At 38.6% G+C, this 20,566-nt stretch overlaps 1 protein-coding gene across 1 annotated transcript; it reads right to left on the bottom strand.

Annotated features, from left to right (window-relative positions):
* Positions 1-265: 265 nt before the first annotated feature.
* On the bottom strand, positions 266-14,143 carry LOC139471191 (SPRY domain-containing SOCS box protein 1-like). The gene is made up of 3 exons (XM_071253475.1): positions 13,983-14,143; positions 7,790-8,654; positions 266-6,435 (listed from the first exon to the last, which is right to left on the bottom strand). The coding sequence occupies exons 2-3, from the start codon at positions 8,493-8,495 to the stop codon at positions 6,305-6,307; spliced, it is 837 nt and encodes a 278-aa protein (XP_071109576.1). The 5' UTR covers positions 8,496-8,654; positions 13,983-14,143; the 3' UTR covers positions 266-6,304.
* Positions 14,144-20,566: the final 6,423 nt, after the last annotated feature.

Below are 20,566 nucleotides of genomic sequence, written 5' to 3'. Positions count from 1 at the left end.
CTGTTCCAGACTCGATTATTTACAGACCGCCATCATATAGCTGTCATATTCCCGAGTGCAGCATTAAACAACAAACAATCTTCCAGCCACATCAGAGCAGGGGTACGGGCCTCACATTGTATCCTGGGGGATCAAACTCAGTCTTCTGCAAGGTGATCCCTCCGTTCACCACCACCAGCACCTCTTGGCTTGCCTGGTAACAGAGCCTGTTCAACTTGTAATACAGAACAAGGAAAAACAACAGCAAGTCGACTTATAAGGCTTTGCGTGACTGTTTTATTACATAAAATTAATACCTTCGAGCCACAGAGACAACCGTAGACATCTAGACTGTGGACCCACAACAGATAGACAGGGACGCTGGACGCAGTACATGCACGCGAACATACAGACGCAGGGATGTATATACAATTTGCTCAGCTTCACTTGCACTATATCCTCAGCACAGCACCTGTCACAACACTCACTTATTTTCTATCATAAAATCCTCCTGAGGCCGGACCAATTTGTTTGTTTTACAGACAAGCCTAAGATGTAAAAACTATCAAAATGTAAAAAATAATAAAATGTTGAGATTTTGGAAAATATGTGATTTTTTGTTTTCAAAGGTTTCATAACAAATTAATCATGGTGCAACTCTGACATCTTAATTTGATTAAGATTTCTAGAGTTGATTTGATTTTTTTTTTAATTTGCTTCCTGAAATCTGTCAAATATGGTCCACCCATAGAACGATTATCATTCACAAAGACCAAGAGAAACATTCTTTTTTACTGAAAGTGTTTACCTTAATCTTAAAACAATAGCACAGATATTACAGTATGCTAGTAAGAACTACATCCCTAAGTGGAAAATTATGTAAAAGAAGCTTTGTTATACAAAACTTTCCGCCATGAAAACTTGGCAGGACAATGTGCTGTGCTGGGACATGGTGAGTTACCTTCCATCTCAAACACAACACACATGCTCCAACGGACTCACTCATTCATCAACATTCTCTCTCTTACTCTCTCCCAATCAGTCTATCTAGCAGCAAGCTGCAAATAAATACAACAGTATGCACAGCTTAACCCTTTCAACAACACATTACCACAACTCTAGTCCAGCCTATAATATTTGTTATCAAAAGGTTAATTCTTACACTTTGGCATGGTCATTTTAAGGTTCATTCTATGAACGTTCAAGTGTTGGTTCGAACAATATTTAGAGTGTAGATTCAAATGGATTTGACAATAAGAAATTGATCATTTAGGTGTGTGAAAAGTTTAGTGCTGTCGCTTGCGATCTAGTTGTCACAGGACCTTCTTATGGGGATGTTTACAACTTAAAATGATTATCAACATTTCCATTAAGGAAACAACCTGGTTAAAATAATTGACTTAAAAGTATAAAATGAAAAACTAAAATGAAGAGTGCATGTGATGTATCAAAATCAAAATTCAAGCCAAATTTATATTCCAAGAAACAATCTCAGGATCGGTACAATGGTAATTCCCATCAGCGTTCAAGATATTATGACACTTTATGGATAAAGATTACTTATAAATTAGAATAAATTCCGTATCATTCAACAACTTAATAAGCTTCCAATACACATACAGCACCGTTTAATGGATTTATATATTTCACATTATTCAATAAATACCGTCAACAAAAACACTGTGTTTTACTTGTGTGACAAAACCATTGTTGACACAATCTGCAACATTGACCATATAAGATTGAACTGTTAAATTTAACAAGAGTTTTTTCCAGGTGCAATGTTCCTATTATCAATATTTAAGTTTTTAACTTTTCAGAAGATAGTATGATTAAAAAACGTTTGGTTGTCGACAAATGAATGCATAATGATCAGTTTTAACATACGTTTCTTGACAAGACTTGAATTTTGATTCTTTCCTCACATTAACATCTCTAAAGAATAAACTCATAAAATCACTTTCATCAAAATGTTAAATGAAATACCCATTTGGGTTTGAAAATAAAACTGACACATTCAACAAATTAAAGCTTGAAAGATGTCACTTAAATGCCATTACTGTCAAATGAGAATGATTTTATCACATGACACATGAAGTTATTACTACAGTCTTACGAAGCAGGTTGTTTGATTCAGTTTGCCCACCGTCAAGGGCCTTCCTAGGGATCGTAGTAATGAACCAAATAAACAGCACTGTCAAGGTAGTACCTCCCTGTCCCCACAGGTGCTTCCTCACTATACCAATGGTGAAAATATACATACAAACTACCAAATCTGAAGGTGTATGTCGTACAAATGAAATGGTTGGGTATATCCAGCAGAACATACTAAGTGTATCTGGTGGACGACTGTGTTGATATGATAACAAGAGACACTCTGGCAATGGTGCGAGAGTTGGCAAGGCAGATGATAACCTCCCCAAAATAAAAAAAATTTGAAATTTTAAAATCAAATAAACTGATTTGTTTTCATATCAAATGAGTTTCATTTGAAAACAAATCAATAAATTGGATTCTAAAAACATCAAATACAATGTACAACTAGTTTGAGATTCCTCAAATATACAAAATTGCCAACAAACAATAACGTACTAAATGCAGGAAAATATGGACTCGCCACACATTTGTTGACCTATTGATATCAGTTAATTATCACAAAGCTGAAATTGCAAAATTTCATATTCTATATCCAAAAGCAATCAAACAAAAAGTTAATACTTGGTTAAAGTATGAATGTATAACACATCCCTTTGTCCCATGATAGTTTAAAAACAATGTGGTATTTTGGTGCAATATGGACAAGATATTGCCATGGCTCCATTAACATTTTATTCCCTATTCCTTACTAATTGCAGTATTGTGAACTTCCTGAGTTTGCAAAAATAGAAAACAAAAGGTTAACTGTGAAAATTGTAATGTTAACCTGTTAACTAAGTCCCACAGGACACGAGATGTAGCATACACCTTCAGACCTGCTACAGCTATTCTCATCATCTAACTGAAGCACTTGCTACAGAAGCACACTTATCAAATGACCAACAAAGATATATATTAATAAGTAAGCAAGTTTTAAATATAACGCATATCTACAGGTTGTCACTAGTCAGTGACCAGAGTTGCTATACAGATAAGATAGCACAGCCCAAATTATCAGCCCCAGTTACAGGAAACGACCTGCCTGCCCAAAGTGGGTGGCATGCGGACACTTTCAATTGGACCAGGAGTAGACACAGTGGTACACTGAATCAACTGAATACTTAATTTGTTAAGGGAACACAGAGCATCTGATGCTTGTGGATAAAAAAATCAAAGAGGAAATTCTGGGAAGGAAGTCAAAACCGCTATTTTCAATCAATAGATTCTAAATGCAATTAATCATTTTTCAAAGATCCTCGTTAGAATGAGAACCAAGAAAATGCAATTTTGCCCTAAAATGAATTAAATATAGAAACATATTGAATTTTAACTTATTGGTCAATACATCCCCCATAGCCCAAATTAAAAACAATATATCAAAATTAGAAGAGCAACTTTCTTAGGATACCGATATGGGCAACCTTCCTAGAATCTTCAGCTCCAACCACAACTGAGCAAACATGATCTCTAACCTGTTCCTAGAGCTGACACTTTAGGCTATGAATAGTATTGCACAGTATCCCACAAGGCAACAGGACATCACTGCATTGTGAGAACATCTTGTAAACATCATATGTACACACACAATGACACATTTGTAAAAAATTAAATTAATTTATCCATTGGCGTACACTGGTTGACTAAAACCTCACCTCTTTGACTAGCATTCACTGGAGGAAAACCCATGCTGGGACAAGCATACACGAACAGCCTCTTCATCCAGATAGATAGGAATAATCAGATTTTGACAGCTGAAGAACCATGGCGGTCATGTTTAAAAATATCTGGTGTAGGGAAAGAGTCGGAATATTCAAACTGACATTCCCGTGGTGCCGGTTATCAGTGTGAATATTCCAACTGATAATTCGAGTTCTAGGAATTATCAATCAACTGAATTAATCATATTCACAAATGGCCTAGATTTGATAACCCAGAAGCGACTTAGTTGATTCCTGGTTGAAAGTGACCATGTCCATCTTACTAAAGCAATGTTTGCAAGATATACCATACACTGCCAATTTCTGTAGCAATGTGACCATATCCATCTTAACATATACCACAAACTGACAGTTTTAAGAGCAATGTCAATGTTTAAGACATGACGTAGTTAGAAGAGACAGATCTCAGGCAGCTAAAAGATTTCAACAGGTTTCATGTTAATTATCCAAAGCTGGCAAGGATATGTTTTCCTTCTAAAATATATCAGACATAAATATCAGACTCTTTAAGTTAGATTACATTTAAATAACAGCAATATGGAGGTTTACCCAAAGGATTCTTCAAACCATTTTTTTTACAGAGCAAAAATGCTACAGTTCTTGACCCAGATAACAAACTGGCAACCAAGCTTATGCATGACGTATCAGCCGACTGACACAACTCTGTCCTGTACTGTAAGGAGGAACGATTCAGCACGACGTGATACAATACAATATCCCAATCTGCTTCAATCTGTAATAAAACCAGGCACAAATTGTTGACATCTGCACAAGGGCTACAGAATTTCCTTTTCTCTGTCAATATATAAGATTTTATTCCAAAATATTGCACACATTGTGACCTAAGTATCATGATCTGTATCGTATCATGACTTCAGTGTATCGTTCCAACCCTCGCTGTAGTAGCATGGTGACACAAGCCAACTTTGTAAGGTCTTGATATATCTACATCCTAAAAGCCATCTGATTGGGTCTTGAAGTCTTATTTAGTTAACAAGGTGTGTAGTCATTATTTTGTCAGTTAAGGTATAACAGAGAAACAATATTCATGATGACTTTTTCCACGGAATATTTTACTTTAATTTATGTAATATTTTAATCTAATGCTTAGTAATAATTCACTGTTTATAGTTACTTTGTGTTTTACGTCAGTCAGTAAAAAACATCAGGATTGTCTTCTATGAGAACAAATGAGCGTGATATATAAAGCTGCAGTGCCAACTCAAGCCCCAACTCAAAATAACAGGAACACATTACTTCAATCTGCATAAAAATGATTGTCAGAATCATTCCCAGGAGAACCAGAATATTAACTGTTAAATCAGATTTTTCTTACTAAAAACAGATAGCCATTTCTTCAGCTTTAAGAGCCATCTTGACAAGCTTACCTATCTTGACAAAGAGGTGTTCTTGGTGAATATTAGGAAGATGCCATAACTACCACTACAATCTCACATGACCATAGTGGATGTTCAGTTTCCATGGTAACATTATAATTCATGTTCTATGAATATCTCGACATTCTTTGGGGTTTGCATACTGATATGTGTAGAAACAGCTTGTCACAAGCCTGACCTCACCGTCACATAACCATTGTATATAAATTGGTTTCTTCTGGAAATTCTATCTTGAGCAACGCTCTTGTCTTCTTGCCGACAAACAGGATTAAAATGTGGTAATTGGAACAAGTAAATTTGGTAAAATCTGTGCAATAGTTGTAGTAGCAAACATGGTCAAATATGCACTGAAATCTTGGATTCCTAATGTTAAAGATGGTAATAACAAGAGCTGTGTGTTCAAAGCTCAGCAACACACTGCTTAAACATTTCAATCTTAAAAAGTCTGCTTATTAATACCATAATGTTACAATAAACTTGTAAAACTTCAACAAGTTACCATAAAAGAAAAAGCAGAACATGCTTTCTATTTCAAGATAATTCATCGAAGTATTGGGCAGCCATCGTCCAAGACATACTTTTCAAAAAAGCTATATATGGGGTATGGCCACCAAAACCAGTTGCTATCTAAAAGCATGAGACAAAATAACTTTTAGAATTGCCATTGACAGACTTCAATGCAATCTTCTGTCCTAGAACAATTACCAGCATTGGGAATCATTGTAAAACATTGTTCATACCCACGTAAAACCGCAAAAATCACATTTTATCAGTGCTGCATTCACACGGCTCATTAAAAAAATCACACATTTCATAGAACATGCGGCATCATTGTTTAAAAAATATATAATGTTCCTAATTTGGCTCAATTGTCCAGCGTGTCAAAGTTGGTGATATGGAGTGTTGTGAAAATTGCATTCCAGAACCTCCCCAATGGAAGAGTGGAACATGCCATCTCCAACACCCCCTTCACAGTAGAATGAACTGGTTTGCCTCAAGGCAGACAAACAGTAGGGGGGTCCTGGGTCACAACTATTCTTGTGTATGCGTCCGTCGTCCGTCCGTCCGTCCATGCTATGATTGGTACAGCAAATAACTCTTAAGGGAATTGGGTAGAGGAAGTCGGTGTATTTCATGTAATCTGTTCTTGCCCAACTGTTGTCGAACTGTGCGCCGACATATGTCCATGAGAGGCAATGGCTCAGCTGAAATGGAAATGAACTTCATAAATAAAAAATTCATGTGAACATTGTGACTTGCTAAACTCATGCTTAACAACCACATTCATTTTTAAAATGTAACTGATGAATAATAGATCTATGGAGAGATGTTCCTATTTTAAACATATGGGCCATTGGCACATTCCATATTAACTTGCCAAAATGGACAATGGTGAACTGAGGTTTCTGATGGCTTACACCTTTTAGTAAAAAACAACAAGAAAAACTTTTGTTAATGTAAAGATGGGTCTACTTTATACAGGGATAGAAATCAGCACTAGTCTGACATTTTCACTAATGCTAAAGGTTCCTATAAGCAAGGGCGAAGGGCTGGTAGAAATTCAGACATTTTGGTTTTGTTCTATTTGTAATAACTATTCCAGCTAGTAGATTTTCTAGGTTATTTCTATCCCTGTTATATCATAAAAGATAAACATAGTATAACTATAAAAACTCCTTTGTGTACAATTGGTATACAACTAGATCTAACAACAACAAAACCAGTTGAATTGCACTAATGAAATGAAAGCAGAAACACGTGTCCCAATGTTTCCCTACAGGCCGACTGACGATCCGCATTGGTGATTCCACATTTTAGATTCAATTCGTCAGCTAGTCTGCAATTCGAGCGTTTTTTTAACCGACTCAGCAGTGAAAATGAGTGCTGACAAAAAGCCCCAGATTTTACAGACAAGTGACTTGTAACACCCCACATCAGAACATATCAAAATAAAAATAATCAATGGCTGACAGAAAATATTTGGGGATTGGATCGAACTCTGAGAATTGAACATAAGCAAACACAAAAATAGATTTCAGCTGAACAACAGATGCCTTGTGAGGATCTATAAATATCTATATTGTGACAGATGTGGCAGCTGTATTAAATTTACTTCAACACCACCATGACCACAGCCCTGCTTCAATATGCAGTGTCAGCACCAATAATTCCTACACTTCTCCCAGATCATATAATGGCTATCAATAGTATCAAAACTCGGGGACTTATCTTCCAAAACTCAAACTCAAAGGCATTTTATCATTGAATCGGAGCATTGTATTCAATGCAATATTGTTAAACTAGGCATCAAAGCGTCTTCCTCTATATTGATGTCCTGAAATACAAGTCACCTCTACAAGCCATAACATTAGTTACAAACTACAACAGCATGAACTCGGAAATGTTTAATTCCAATTTGGATTTTTTTGCCGACATTTTTCAAAGACTATCGATCTCTAATCAGGTCTAGATAGATCCCTGAGACTGCTAATAGAACACTGTGCAGAGGCAGCATCTGGAAAGCTACACACACAGCCAAACTGATATTGAAATACTTACGATCAAGGCCACCGATGTACCTCATTGTGATTTCACAATGGCCCCACACAGCACTGACTATGGGGTACAGCTTCTTCCCTTTCAGTCCCCTGAAAGCCACACCCAGGTATTGTCCGTCTACAACAAAACTCAGTGTTCCTTCATCCATATCTAACACAACTAGGAAACTGTCCGGCACCACAAAATTCTCATCTGGGTTTAACAGAGTGGGATATGTTAGTCCAGGATTGTTCTTCATATCATGGTAGAGTTTATTCCTGCCGAGATCCCAGCCCCAGGATTCTTTACTACTGCCGACTAGGCTCTGGTATCCCACACAGTGCAATGGCCCATCAGTCGTAGACACGCCCACCACTGCGTGGGTGCCTCTTTGTCGTGTACTCCACACAATTTCCCAAACATGGAGTCCCCTCGTGTAGCCCACTCGGCCACGAATACAATCTGTACTTTGAGCAACAGGATGCCGATGAAACGTCATAGCATCATCATCCTTAACGAATATATTTAGAGATCGGTCGTCCGGATTCCAGGCATGAGACAGTTGCACGTCCCTTGGCGCTGGAGGCATGTCCAAGAGTGCGTCAAGACGACTAGGTTTTTGGAAATCTGGATTGTACGCTGGCTCTCTGTTGATAGCCTTGTATGTTGGTTCTCGTGAATTAGAAATAGTTTTAATACCACCCGATACTTTCTGGCCCATGTTCATTTCTTGAACTACACAACCAGTACACAGAAACTGTATAGTGATCACAGTGATCCTAAATAGCAGACTGAGTCTACACTAGCACTGCTCATTTGACAGGGTGGGTAGCTGGACAACACTGCCTGTCTTACACAATTCCTGGCTCCGGCAACAACACCTTTCCTGACAACAGAAAACACACAGGTTACATTTTCCTCAAACCCAATCACAACCATACTTAACTACCACAAAACAAAATGGGAATTGGTCCCATAAATATGACAAACAAATTAATAATTGATCATTGATGAACCAAGGTGAGTAACAATGGTAATGTCAGTGAATTTGCAAGACAAACTGGTGTCTAGACATTTTAAGTGAGTGAGTGAGTGAGTGAGTGAGTGAGTGAGTGAGTGAGTGAATGAGTTAATTCGGTTTTAATACCACTTTGAAAATTATTCCAGTTATCATGGTTATATCACAGAATGTCAGTTTACTGTGGGAGGAAAGCTTGAAGTGATCAAGGTCTCAGACATTTACCACTTTGGTTAAACCCTTGCATGGGTATGGCGCTGAAACCTAGAAACATAAAAAGGGCGTACCGGGATGCAATGAGTGAGTGAGTTGGGTTTAACGCCGCTTTTAACAGTATTCCAGTTATATCACGGGGTGTCAGCTTTATGTGGGAGGAAAGCCCAAAGTGATGCATGTTTACCACTTCGGTGAAACCCACGAGCACGGGTATGGTGCTGACAAACCTAGAAACACAATCGGGGCGAACCAGGATTTGAATCCACAATCATAGGTTTCTGGCATGCCCAAGGGATGCATCTCTGCACAGCGAATCATGGCGCCTTAGATGACTGGGCCACCCGTGCCCCCTACAGGGATACAAGTCTGCACAATGAAATGCAGTGCCTTTCTTGTGGCCGCTATTGATTTTTTCAACTTTTGACAAAACAAATCATTTTTATCATTACCAACTTTAAAAAAAATTAAAATATTTCGGACAATTTGAATGACAATGTCCTAGACGAACAGATAGGATAGGGTTCCTGTAAGCTGAATGGTGTCTGACACCATAGTTATCAATAATATTGCTTTATCACAGAGACCTGTCATCAGGGCATGTTTAAACACAGGTGACAGACACACATTGTAACCACCTGATCCTCATTATAGTCAGCATTTAACAAGATTGGATTGTTGCTCATGGCATCAACATTGTGAACTCGAAAAGAGATGTCACAATATGTTAAGCATTAACATACTTTGGGTGTAATACGATTCGTACCGTATGCCGATACAGTATGGTACTCATTTTAATTAAGTTGATATTCTTTCTTTCAGCCTGGCAATCACAATCCTGAATCATTTGTTTCAAAATTTCAGAGGTGGAAGATGGGATATTGTAGGGTAGAAATATAGCCTAGAGGGCACTGTGAATGTTATGCTGTTCATAGCCAACCATGAAATACCAGAGAATCTGCCTATACTGGTTGTTGAACAGTTTGAGTTATTATTCTCGTTTTTACACCAATACAACTTGTAATGTGTCATATGTGTCTCGATACAGTGCTTGTAAACATGGTAAATCGATGTATAGTATCATGGGCCTCATATCGGGATACAATACTGCATCGCCGTTTAGCTCCACCACTAAACAAGATACAATTCTAGCAAACGGGCACATAAACCCACTTACCTTCATCTTCATTCTAATGACATAAAGACAATCGATTTAATATACAAATATAATTTCAATATCCTTACATGTTTATTCTACGTTTATTCTACTACTTCTGTTTTCTCAGACTAATGGTTAAGCAACGTTAACTGCAAAACATTTCAGATTTTGAAATGCCTGAAAGTAATGGGAGCCTTGTCATAACACAAATGTTAAAAGTTGAAATGTATGAGATCCTCAGATTCAACTACCATGGCAGCAAACATCTAGGGACTCCTTTATTTCGAACATTGCATTTTGTCCAACAACACATTTATTTTCTTAATGTATGTCCAAATGTTTCTAAACATTACTGCAAAAAATAAGCAAGGTACAAAATGGGATATAAAAGTATCAAAAGCAAAATAGCAATACCATGAATACCAAGTACATAATTATGATTTTTTACTTCTATGTATATTGTAGTGGCAAAAGACACCAAAACAGTGAGTGAGTGTGGTTTTACGCCGCTTTTAGCAATATTCCAGCAAAAATCATGGCGGGGGACACCAGAAATGGGCTTCACACATTGTATCCATGTCGCAGAGCTCCAGATAAGCTGCGTATCTGCGTGAAATACACATCAGAAATGCAGAAATACACAGTAAAATATAATCCAAGCGTATCAAATACGCAACGAACATTACAGATACGCTACAAAAATAAAACTTGTGCGTATCATGAAAATATTGTGAAGTAACCCTGCGTATTCGATTAGCAAATCAGCAACTTAATTTGAAATTATAAAGGGGCATTCCGTCAACCTTGCCAAACTCGATGACAGTTACATCATGATCATTTGCCATCACACTTTCTTGTGGAAGTATCGTGGTATTTTTGAGTCCTATAAAGCTCTCGAACCCACACGACACCAGTTTGCAGGGACTAGATGAATAGTGTTTTTAAATATTTAACTTAAATACACACATGTGTAAAAACTAGTGGGTAACAGAAATTTGAATACGCAGGTAGAATTACTGATACCCAATGATTTTAAAATGCATGGGTAAAATACCCACAACACCAAAAGCTTATCTGGAGCTCTGATGTCGGGAATCGAATCCCGGGTCTTCGGCATGACAAGCGAGCACTTTAACCACTAGGCTACCCGAGCACCCCCACCAAAACAGACACTTTGATACATATACATTACATACATAGCTTGGTACACAATGTAAAATATACTAACATATGTCTAATGCGTAAAAATAGCAAAATCAAGATTGACTTGTCATCTGATTTCGAATTCTGTATTTCAAAATAAAACATGGAGTCAAGCGGCCCTTGTCTTAACCATAATGTTACAAGTTGAACATCAAGGTCCCTACATTAAAATACAAATGCATCAAATCTCAAAGACCCCTAACAACGTCCAACACTGCAATATGTATCCATCATCCTGCAAAAGAAGCCACTGTCTGTAAAATTTAATTAGCAAATTCTCTAAAAGACTCACTTAAATATTAAGGTTAACTTTCAGTATACGTATCATGAGTCTTACAACTCTTTTCTCTTGGCACAAAAAATAATTGAAAATCTTACTTCCATCTGTTGTCAACTACCATCCAAAAGTGGCAAGCCAGATAAAATTAGTGAAAAAGAAATATCTCCCAGAGTATCATTGACTGAAAATTGACCCAAAAGCTTTATGTAACAATTCTAGCAGTAATGTTACGTAATTCACTGATTAGCACATGTCGCTCATCAGCTGGAGGCCCACAAGGGGGCAGCACTGGGTCATAATGGGTTCAAATAGCCAGGGGATCCAACAGCTAATGCATCACTAATAGCAAACTTCAAGGATGTAGAATGCATGGATGCACATTCAACTAATCTCACCGCTAAGTCAACAACTTTGATTGTTGCTCATGAGAGAATAAAATGTGATGAATGGTGTCTGCTTGTTTGTTTTAAGTAAAAAGAATCATTTATTTACAGTGTCATAGCAGCAATAGAGACTAGAATATGTTGATACTGTATTTTCTTGAGGTGTGTGCAACCAAGCAAAATGTGCATACCCTCGAGGGGATTCGGTATGTTGGAAAATATACAACCGATACAGCTCAACTGGAGTTAACGTAAGGTGAATACACGTACTGCTACTAGTGATAATGCCACAGTCAGCGTTATTTAAACAGTATCATTGAAGTGTGATAACCCTAGACCAGGCAAACCATTTATCATTATTCTAATTATAGACCAAATTTACACACTATGGTAACATTCTAAGAACCAGAAGAAACATTTTGACAACCCAATCCTCATTTATTAACTTTAGGGAAACACTGACGAGGCCCAACTCTGACTTTGAATTCTGATGGTTCAGTGAATACAAAATCATTAATCGTGTTAATTAATGTTTAACTATCTATCTTAACCTCAATTTACTCTAGAATGCATATTCTTTTTTAATCTTTTGGAAGGACATTGTGTGAATACATGTATTTCATTTTAGTTCCCTCATTTGATTTAAATGTTCCTTGTTAAGACCTGACCTAAAATTGAAGTTATGTGCCCACTGGTAGAGTACTAATACAATCACATACCTTACAACAACATCCCAGAGCTATTTAGTCAGTTGAGTACATGCATAAGTCATGGGACCAAATCGATAAGGTTAGAAAAGGACTGACTTGTGATACGGCAACGGTCAAGTTAATTATCAAAATTTGCACATGCAGCATTTGGCAAATCCTGGCAATAGATTGTGAAATGGTTCATAACACCTACTTAACAAAAAAAAAGACCTAAATTTGTGTAATTTTATCATGAAAATACAGTTTGACATGTGACACATCATTATCAGCTGATCATGTCCCTTGTCATGCATGCTGGTTAATCACAAACTCATGTTAGTAAGTAGTGAGGAAGCTAAAATATTTCACAGTCAGTTGATTCTTCTGTGAAAATACAGAAAATCTAAAGTCTACCCTTAATACAAACAAATGACAAAAGGTATAGGCATACAACATATCTCAATTAGCATAAGTCAAAAAACCATTTTCAAGCATTGAAAGACATGTGAATGTTTTAGGCCAAATAATAAAAACAACAAATTTAACAGCTGATTATGACAAAGAAGTTGTCTATGCCTTTGTTATGCCCAAAACTCATAGGCTTATCTTTGTCACAACATTGTTCAATGAATGTTTGTAAACAAAGACATTTATGTAAGTCAAGATCGTCAAATCAAATTAGTTGATGGGAATTAACATAACGAATGTATATAGTGAAGCATGAGTAAAAAATATGACACCTCGATCAGCTGTGAGTTAGCATGGCCTTTCCCTGCGTTCGCTCAACACATGCCCCAAACAATGTCATGTTCTTTTGTTCAGGTCAAGTCGTGTCTCCCAGCTGACGATTTACACAGAATTGGATTAGAATGTGATTCTCTATGTATTTATGAACTATATTAAATAAGCCATCTACCTGAACTAGCATTTATAGAATATACAAAAACAAAGAATACTTTCAACGTTAAATTATCCCATTGTACAATGACACTAGTTTGCTGGCCTTTGTTGTCAAGCGAAAACATACCCATTGCCGATGAAAAAAATCAATTGTGCTACGTTGGAGGCCTTGTGCTAGAATTGGAGGCTGGAAATTCATCGGTCCGAATTTTAGATACTGTAACACGAGGTATACTCTTTCAGAGTGGATGCACGAATTTCTAAGAGAAACTTGACAGACTCAACGTCGTCGCCATATGTAGCGATACTATGGTCGTGCCCAGCGAAACAAGGGTCGCTCTCGCAAACTTACCCACATACATTACTCACCTCGTCTAGAAAGCTCCCTTATCGGTTGGACAGACTTATTACACATTCTACTAACATCTGTGGAGTAAAAACTGACTAAAACCAATGAAATAAAATAGATATACTCTTTCTAAGTGACTCATATTCTGTCCAAATGAGCCATAATAGAAAACCAAAATGGCGAGCTATATTGGTGTATCACGTGACTCGCAATATCATGTGACGTCACAAGTTTAACAGCGTGGATTTCCCTTTTCTGTCATAGGCTGTAATCGCGAAATCAATAATCACACCACTTCAAAAGCCAGATGGAAAGAGGATTCTGCGTTTCACCGATTCTTTGTATATGGCAAGTTATCTGCCATCACTTTCATTCTTTAGATAAGTTAAATGATTAAATACAAGTTTATCCTGGTATATACCCTAAGACCATGTAAGACCGCACCAAAATTGCAATATTGTGTCGGACATGGATGGAGTGAGTATAGATATCTGTTTTAAAGTCAACTAAGAAAATCAGGTCTCTGTTAAATGTGGGAGCAGGTTAAAGTCAAATATATTTTGGGGACGTGGCGTATATTGTGGTGTCCGCTTGCTTCAGAGCGGCAGATGGCGTTTGCTGTTCCGCTCAATTGTTATGAAAATCGAGGGACGCTATTTGAATGTACATATGTCGCCCTTAACGCCAGAAAGGTCAGGGGGAATAATGTCTTAAGTTTTTGTAAGTCATTTCGCCGAAACGTTTAAAAAAAATTAAAAACAGGAATTAAGTCGTTCTGAATTGCTCTACACAAAAAACAACTCCCTGGTATTGTGAATGAGAGAAAATTGGATTTTGTCCGAAACACCGCGGTGGTTGTGTAATAGGACAGTTGTTACACAGAGGCAAACACGTGCCAAATGTGATTGTCGTTTTGGGAGTCACTCAAGCGGAAATCTATTGTGCTGCAACGGACTTCCACGCGTCAGGACAGCTGTCGGTAATTGAGGCCAAGCACTATAGCCCTTGTTAATGGGGACAAAATCCCGAAGTAATAGAGTATAGCGCCTAGAATTAGGTTTGACATGTCTTTGAGAGGCATTTAGCTGTTAGGTAACTGATGACAAACTAATACGGATTACGAATTTAGTTTTTTTGTCACTGCTGACCATCCTTATTATTTTGTCATCATTTATTTAGTAATTGTATGGAAAACATGTGTTGCCAAGAACAGGGGAACAGGTGAGGTGAGGTGAAATGGGGTTTAATGTCGCGTCCAAGATTATTGCACTTATATAGCGACGTGCATTTACGTGTGTGTGTTTGTTTGTGTGGCTGCTTGTACTAGTCCGGACTGATGTCGATTTATAGTGCTAGCTCACTGAGATACCATGCCGCAGTTTAACATGAATATCCCACTCAGACAAAGTATACTGACCCCGAGCCGACCAGTTGTTCTAGCCCCTTAATGCCAAGCGCCAGCAGAGAGTACTATCTTTTGGTATGACGCGGCGGGGATCGAACCCCGGACCTTCCGCTCTACCACTAGACCACGGAGGCGGTCAACAGGGGAACAGCATGGTGTGTGGCTTATATATTGTCATATATACCAGTGTGTGAAATAATGCTTACCAACACGAGCTAGTGGGTATATATAATCTGGTACTAGCCAGTTTTATATTAACATAGCCAGTTGTTTTTACCCTACCAGATACAAGGAGAAATCGGGTAGCAGAGAGGGACAATTATTTCAAGTTTCAACAGAGTTAGAACTACAATCTGAGTCAATGAAACACATGTTATATTTGGGATAACACTTTCTTAGTAAGGTACAGATTCTCGTACCTTTTTGGATTGAGTCCCGTCCGGGAATCGAACTCACACTGCCATGGCAGAGTGAGGCACCTAATCGCCAGCACACAAAGCCAGCGGTCTTACCCACCCAGCCACCGAAGCTTCGACAAAATGAAAGTCCGACAACTGGTAGTCTAGATCACGTACTTTGTGTACCTCTCTGACAAGTGATTCAATGGAGTCTTTGATAGGCTTTAGATGTTTGAAGAACATGAGTGATTTGGGTTTAACGCCGCGTTTAACAGTATTCCAGTTATATCACGGCGTGTCAGCTTAACGTGGGAGGAAAGCCCAAAGTGATGCAGGTCTCAGACGTTTACCACTTCGGTGAAAACCACGAGCACGGGTATGGTGCTGACAAACCTAGAAATAATCGGGGTGAACCGGGATTCGAACCCACAATCATAGGTTTCGGGCTTGCTCAAGGGACGCAACTCTGCACAGCGAATCGCGGCGCCTTAGACGACTGGGCCCACCTGTGCCCCCTTAAAGAACACGAAACATAGATATATGACAGCTGCCCTTTCTCTGATACTTTAATAAACAAACAACCCACCGCCACCCTGGATCCGCCACTGGCCAATACCGAAATATATTCTTTCCTTGAATCCTCAACCGGGTTCTGGTGGAGGTCACGTGACGAATCAAAGCTGGTTTACAGCAGTCACTGCTGGGTGTAGTTGTTCTATATATAGAATGTAACCCTATACACAACTCACCGCTAATTACAATGGCCGCCCTTGATGATTACATTAACACATTGTCTAGACCTGCGCTGGTTCATGACCACCAGACCGTGGACAAGCTAATTCCCCAAATCTGTTCAAACTGTGACAGCGTATGTATGCCATTGATTACATTGACGTTATGGGCACTTTGTAGTCATGTCTAGTCTTTATTTGACAATACCATATTAAACCGATTAAATCTTTTTTCTTTTTGTGTGTGTGTGTCTTTTCAGCGAACTTATTCTTTCATCATAATATCATTCGCATATTCATGATAACTTTTCAGTGTTAACCTTGATAAGTCGTAATTGTGAGAAAATATTATTGCAACTTTTATTTCCTGCTGAAAGTTCTTCTAGGACAAGAAACATAAGTATTTCGTCTTCTTATCAATAAAGACAAGCCGATTGCTGAAGGGAGATAACTCTTGCAAGGCAATGCGCTGCATCAATGATTTTGCTGCGGCACAAATTGTGCCGGAAACTTGTTGTCACTTTACATTTTTGGAAAAAAAACTTCAGCCATGAAACGGTATGGATTACAAGCTCATCCATATTCCCCATCGGAAAATGAATAACAAACATACTATTTACGCGTTCATTAACACATCTGTCAATGGGCAGGATACTATTTAAGTAAAAGCAACTTAATGACATGCATAACATTATAGTTTTCGGAATTTTACCTGTCACTTGAAGGTATATGAGGATGTTTTCCAGGTTAGGTTCATATCGACGCATTAATAAAAAAATAAAATGAGGTGGGGTGGAGTGTAACATCGCGTTCAAGATTATTCCACATACACTCTTCAAATAAAGAAACGCACAGGATTTTTAGAAAATTTATTGTACCTAATAAAGTCGATATATTTAATTTAATATCATATACACAAAGAAAAAGGTTAAGCACAGCCTAAAATATTTTATTATTGTTAGGTCCCAATATTTGTAATAGTCATGAAAGATATAATTACGGGAAGAATTTTGTTTTCTCGAGATGGTGTAATCAGTCATGCGTGACGAAAGCTCACGTGCCATGCATGCTACCCTCGAGTATCTCTAAAAGCAGTATATCCAAACGTTAAAATTGCTTTCTTAAGCTCGGTTTTAAACAGTTATTCTATGATATTGTTTGGCCATGGCACGAAGGCGATTATCAAACGCCACAAGATGGCAAATAATCGGCATGCATAACGCAGGAATGTCTTGTGATGCCATTGGTCGGAATTTTGGGTATCATCACACTGTCGTAAGCCGTTTAGTCGAGAAACATGCTTATACCGGTGATGTACAGGACCGTCCCAGATCCGGAAGACCTCCTGTGACGACAGGGACCTTCTCCGTCTCATATGCCGAGAACCCTTTTTAACAAGTACTCGTCTGAAACAGCTGTGGTTGCCCAATCGTCGTTTCAGCACCAGAACCGTCAGGAACCGACTGAAAGCGGCAGGACTGAGAGCTAGACAAGTCATAAAGCGTCCCTTGTTGAGAGATCACCATAAAGCTGCTCGTTTAGCATGGTGAATAGCGCGACAGAACTGGAATCTGAGAACTTAGAGACGGATCCATTGGTCAGACGAAAGTCGCTTTCTGCTCCACGTCACTGATGGAAGAACGAGAGTTTGGAGGCACCGGAACACGGCCCACACCCCCAGGAACATTAAACTGACTATGCATACGGCGGGGGCAAGGTAATGGTTTGGGGTGTATCTCTCATGATTGCAGGTTGGATTTGGTCACCATAAGGGGCACCTTAACAGGGGCTCAGTACATCCGGGACGTTTTGAGACCAGCCGTCGTTCCTCATTTTGACAACCACCCTCTTGCTACTCGACTTCAGTACATGGATGGCAATGTCAGGCCTCACCGTTCGCATGCAGTCGTGGATTACATGAGGGCCAATGCAATAACGATTCTACCCTGGCCAGCAATGAGCCCAGATTTGAACCCCCTTGAACATTTTTGGATATTTTTGGGCGGCGCCAACAGGCACGAGATCCTCCTGTACAAGATTTACGCCAATTGGAAGCAGCATTGCATCAGGAGTGGTTGTTGTTGACCCATCAACAGATCCAACGTCTGACTGGAGGCATGAGACGTAGGGTGGAATGCGTATTCCGGCACGTGGCGGTTATACCCGCTACTGATCTGTTTCACGTGTCATGTCAAGTAGAGACTTCCAGGAACATTTTCGCATTAAACATCAAACGTAACTCGTTTACTTAATCCTGCAGCACCATACGGTATTGTCTAAGGTCCGAAACAGTACCTGTGTTACCATGATGTTTTTGTCAGTAAATTTGAAATCACAACTCACCAATATCTTCTATAATTGTTGTCAAATGTTTGTTCTATCCGATGACATTGGTATCGCCCAGCTCCTGTGATCAGTTATCCCATGCAATGATTTTTGCTATTTGTCATGGTTCAGAAATAGGGGTGTGCTTAACTGTTTTTCTTTGTGTATAGATAGAAATATGATATGTTTGAGCTCGATAGTCACATGTTGTCGGTGTACAAAGGCACTGAAAATTGTTCATTGTCATGTCACATAAGGCCACAAGGTTGCGCTGAACTCAGTATTTCGTCTGACCGCCCCGGGCATCAATCACGGCTCTGCATCCCCTCGGCACTGACTGGATAAGTGTACGAATTCTCTCCTGCGGAATTCTGCGCCATTCTGCTTGTAACGCTTTGGTCAGTTGTTGGAGTGTCTGCGGCGTGTCTGACGTTGACGTATAATCGTCGATCGAGTTCATCCCAGAGGTGTTCGATTGTGTTGAGATCTGGAGATCTCGACGGCCAGGGCAAAACGTTGATGTTGGTATTATGAAGGTAGTGTACCGTGACACTAGCTGTATGCGATGAAGTATTATCCTGTTGAAACAGCTCCCTGTGGCGGTCAGTGATGGGAAGAAGGTGAGGTTAAAGAATTTGATTCATGTCGCGATTTGTAGGGTATGGCGATGTTCCGATCGGCAGCGCTTAGTCTCGGCATTATCGAACTTGAAAAATGTTGACAATTAATGACAAATTATTGGCTTATGCTTGTATTTTTATGGCCAGTACCACGAGTTACGAATGCCATAACTTGCACGTGCATTTTGCTTTACTGTTTTCCTCCATGACATTTTTTAACAAGTGTGAAAACAATGCCGTTTAAGACATTGCAAATCGACAATGGCTGCGTTTTGATGCACTGTTTGTCGACCATCAGGCAACCAACATTTTCCAATAATATATATCCAATTTCTATACCGGATTTTTTGTGTTTTCAGGTTCAGTATGTTGGGGATGGTAAATATTCTGAATTTAGGAATAAACATAGTATTTAGCGAGCCTTGGCCTTGTTCCTAATGCATGATATTTACCATCCCCAAACACACTCGCGTGATAACCTCTATTTATTACACACGTGGTGAAGAAGCAGGTGGTAAGATACTAAAAGTACTCACGGAAATGAAAAAAAACCCTGTTTTTTTATCTCAGATTTTAAATAAATGCAGTTAATATACAAAATATATAAATATTGAAACAACTCAATTAGTACTAATTGGGCCTTGGCACAAATACAGCGTATCAAAGGTTTTTATATCTTTTTATACGTAAAAGTGTGTAAAAATATGAACAAAACAGACTATTGTGAAACTGAGCATAACCAGGTGTTAGTAGATCAAGGTGAATGTCCATGACCTATGACAACTTGATGACAGGTGAAAACAGGTGCTTGAAACCCACGTGCATGTGATTTGTCAGTGGTAAGTGATTTGTGAGTGGCATTGTGGGATAGTGAATCATCGTCAAATTATCAGAACGTAAAAGTAACACATTCCCTTCTCAAACAACAACTTACATGCCATTATTATTACGTACATTTAGCCTTTGCATAATGCCTATAGCCTGTTTCTGCCATGTCAATTTGGACTTAGTTTTATTTTTGAATGTTGAAAGTGCCTACAAATTACCTCCTGTAAAGTACATTTTGTATTGAGCACTGAGATAAAACTAGCAAATCCAGACTAGTACTTTTCCAGTTGTTTTGTT

The sequence above is a fragment of the Haliotis cracherodii genome, unplaced genomic scaffold (assembly GCF_022045235.1).
Source record: "Haliotis cracherodii isolate W230 unplaced genomic scaffold, xgHalCrac1.p SCAF_22, whole genome shotgun sequence".
In the NCBI taxonomy this organism is placed as follows: Eukaryota; Metazoa; Mollusca; class Gastropoda; order Lepetellida; family Haliotidae; genus Haliotis; species Haliotis cracherodii.
The sequence above is the reverse complement of the archived record's forward strand: the minus strand, read 5'-3'. Positions and strand labels throughout refer to the sequence as shown.

Coding starts and splice junctions, on each gene's coding strand:
- LOC139471191 (XM_071253475.1), bottom strand. CDS start 8,495: ATGAACATGGGCCAGAAAGTATCGGGTGGTATTAAAACTATTTCTAAT. Junction 6,436..7,789: donor GTACATCGGTGGCCTTGATC/GTAAGTATTTCA, acceptor TTTCCATTTCAG/CTGAGCCATTGCCTCTCATG.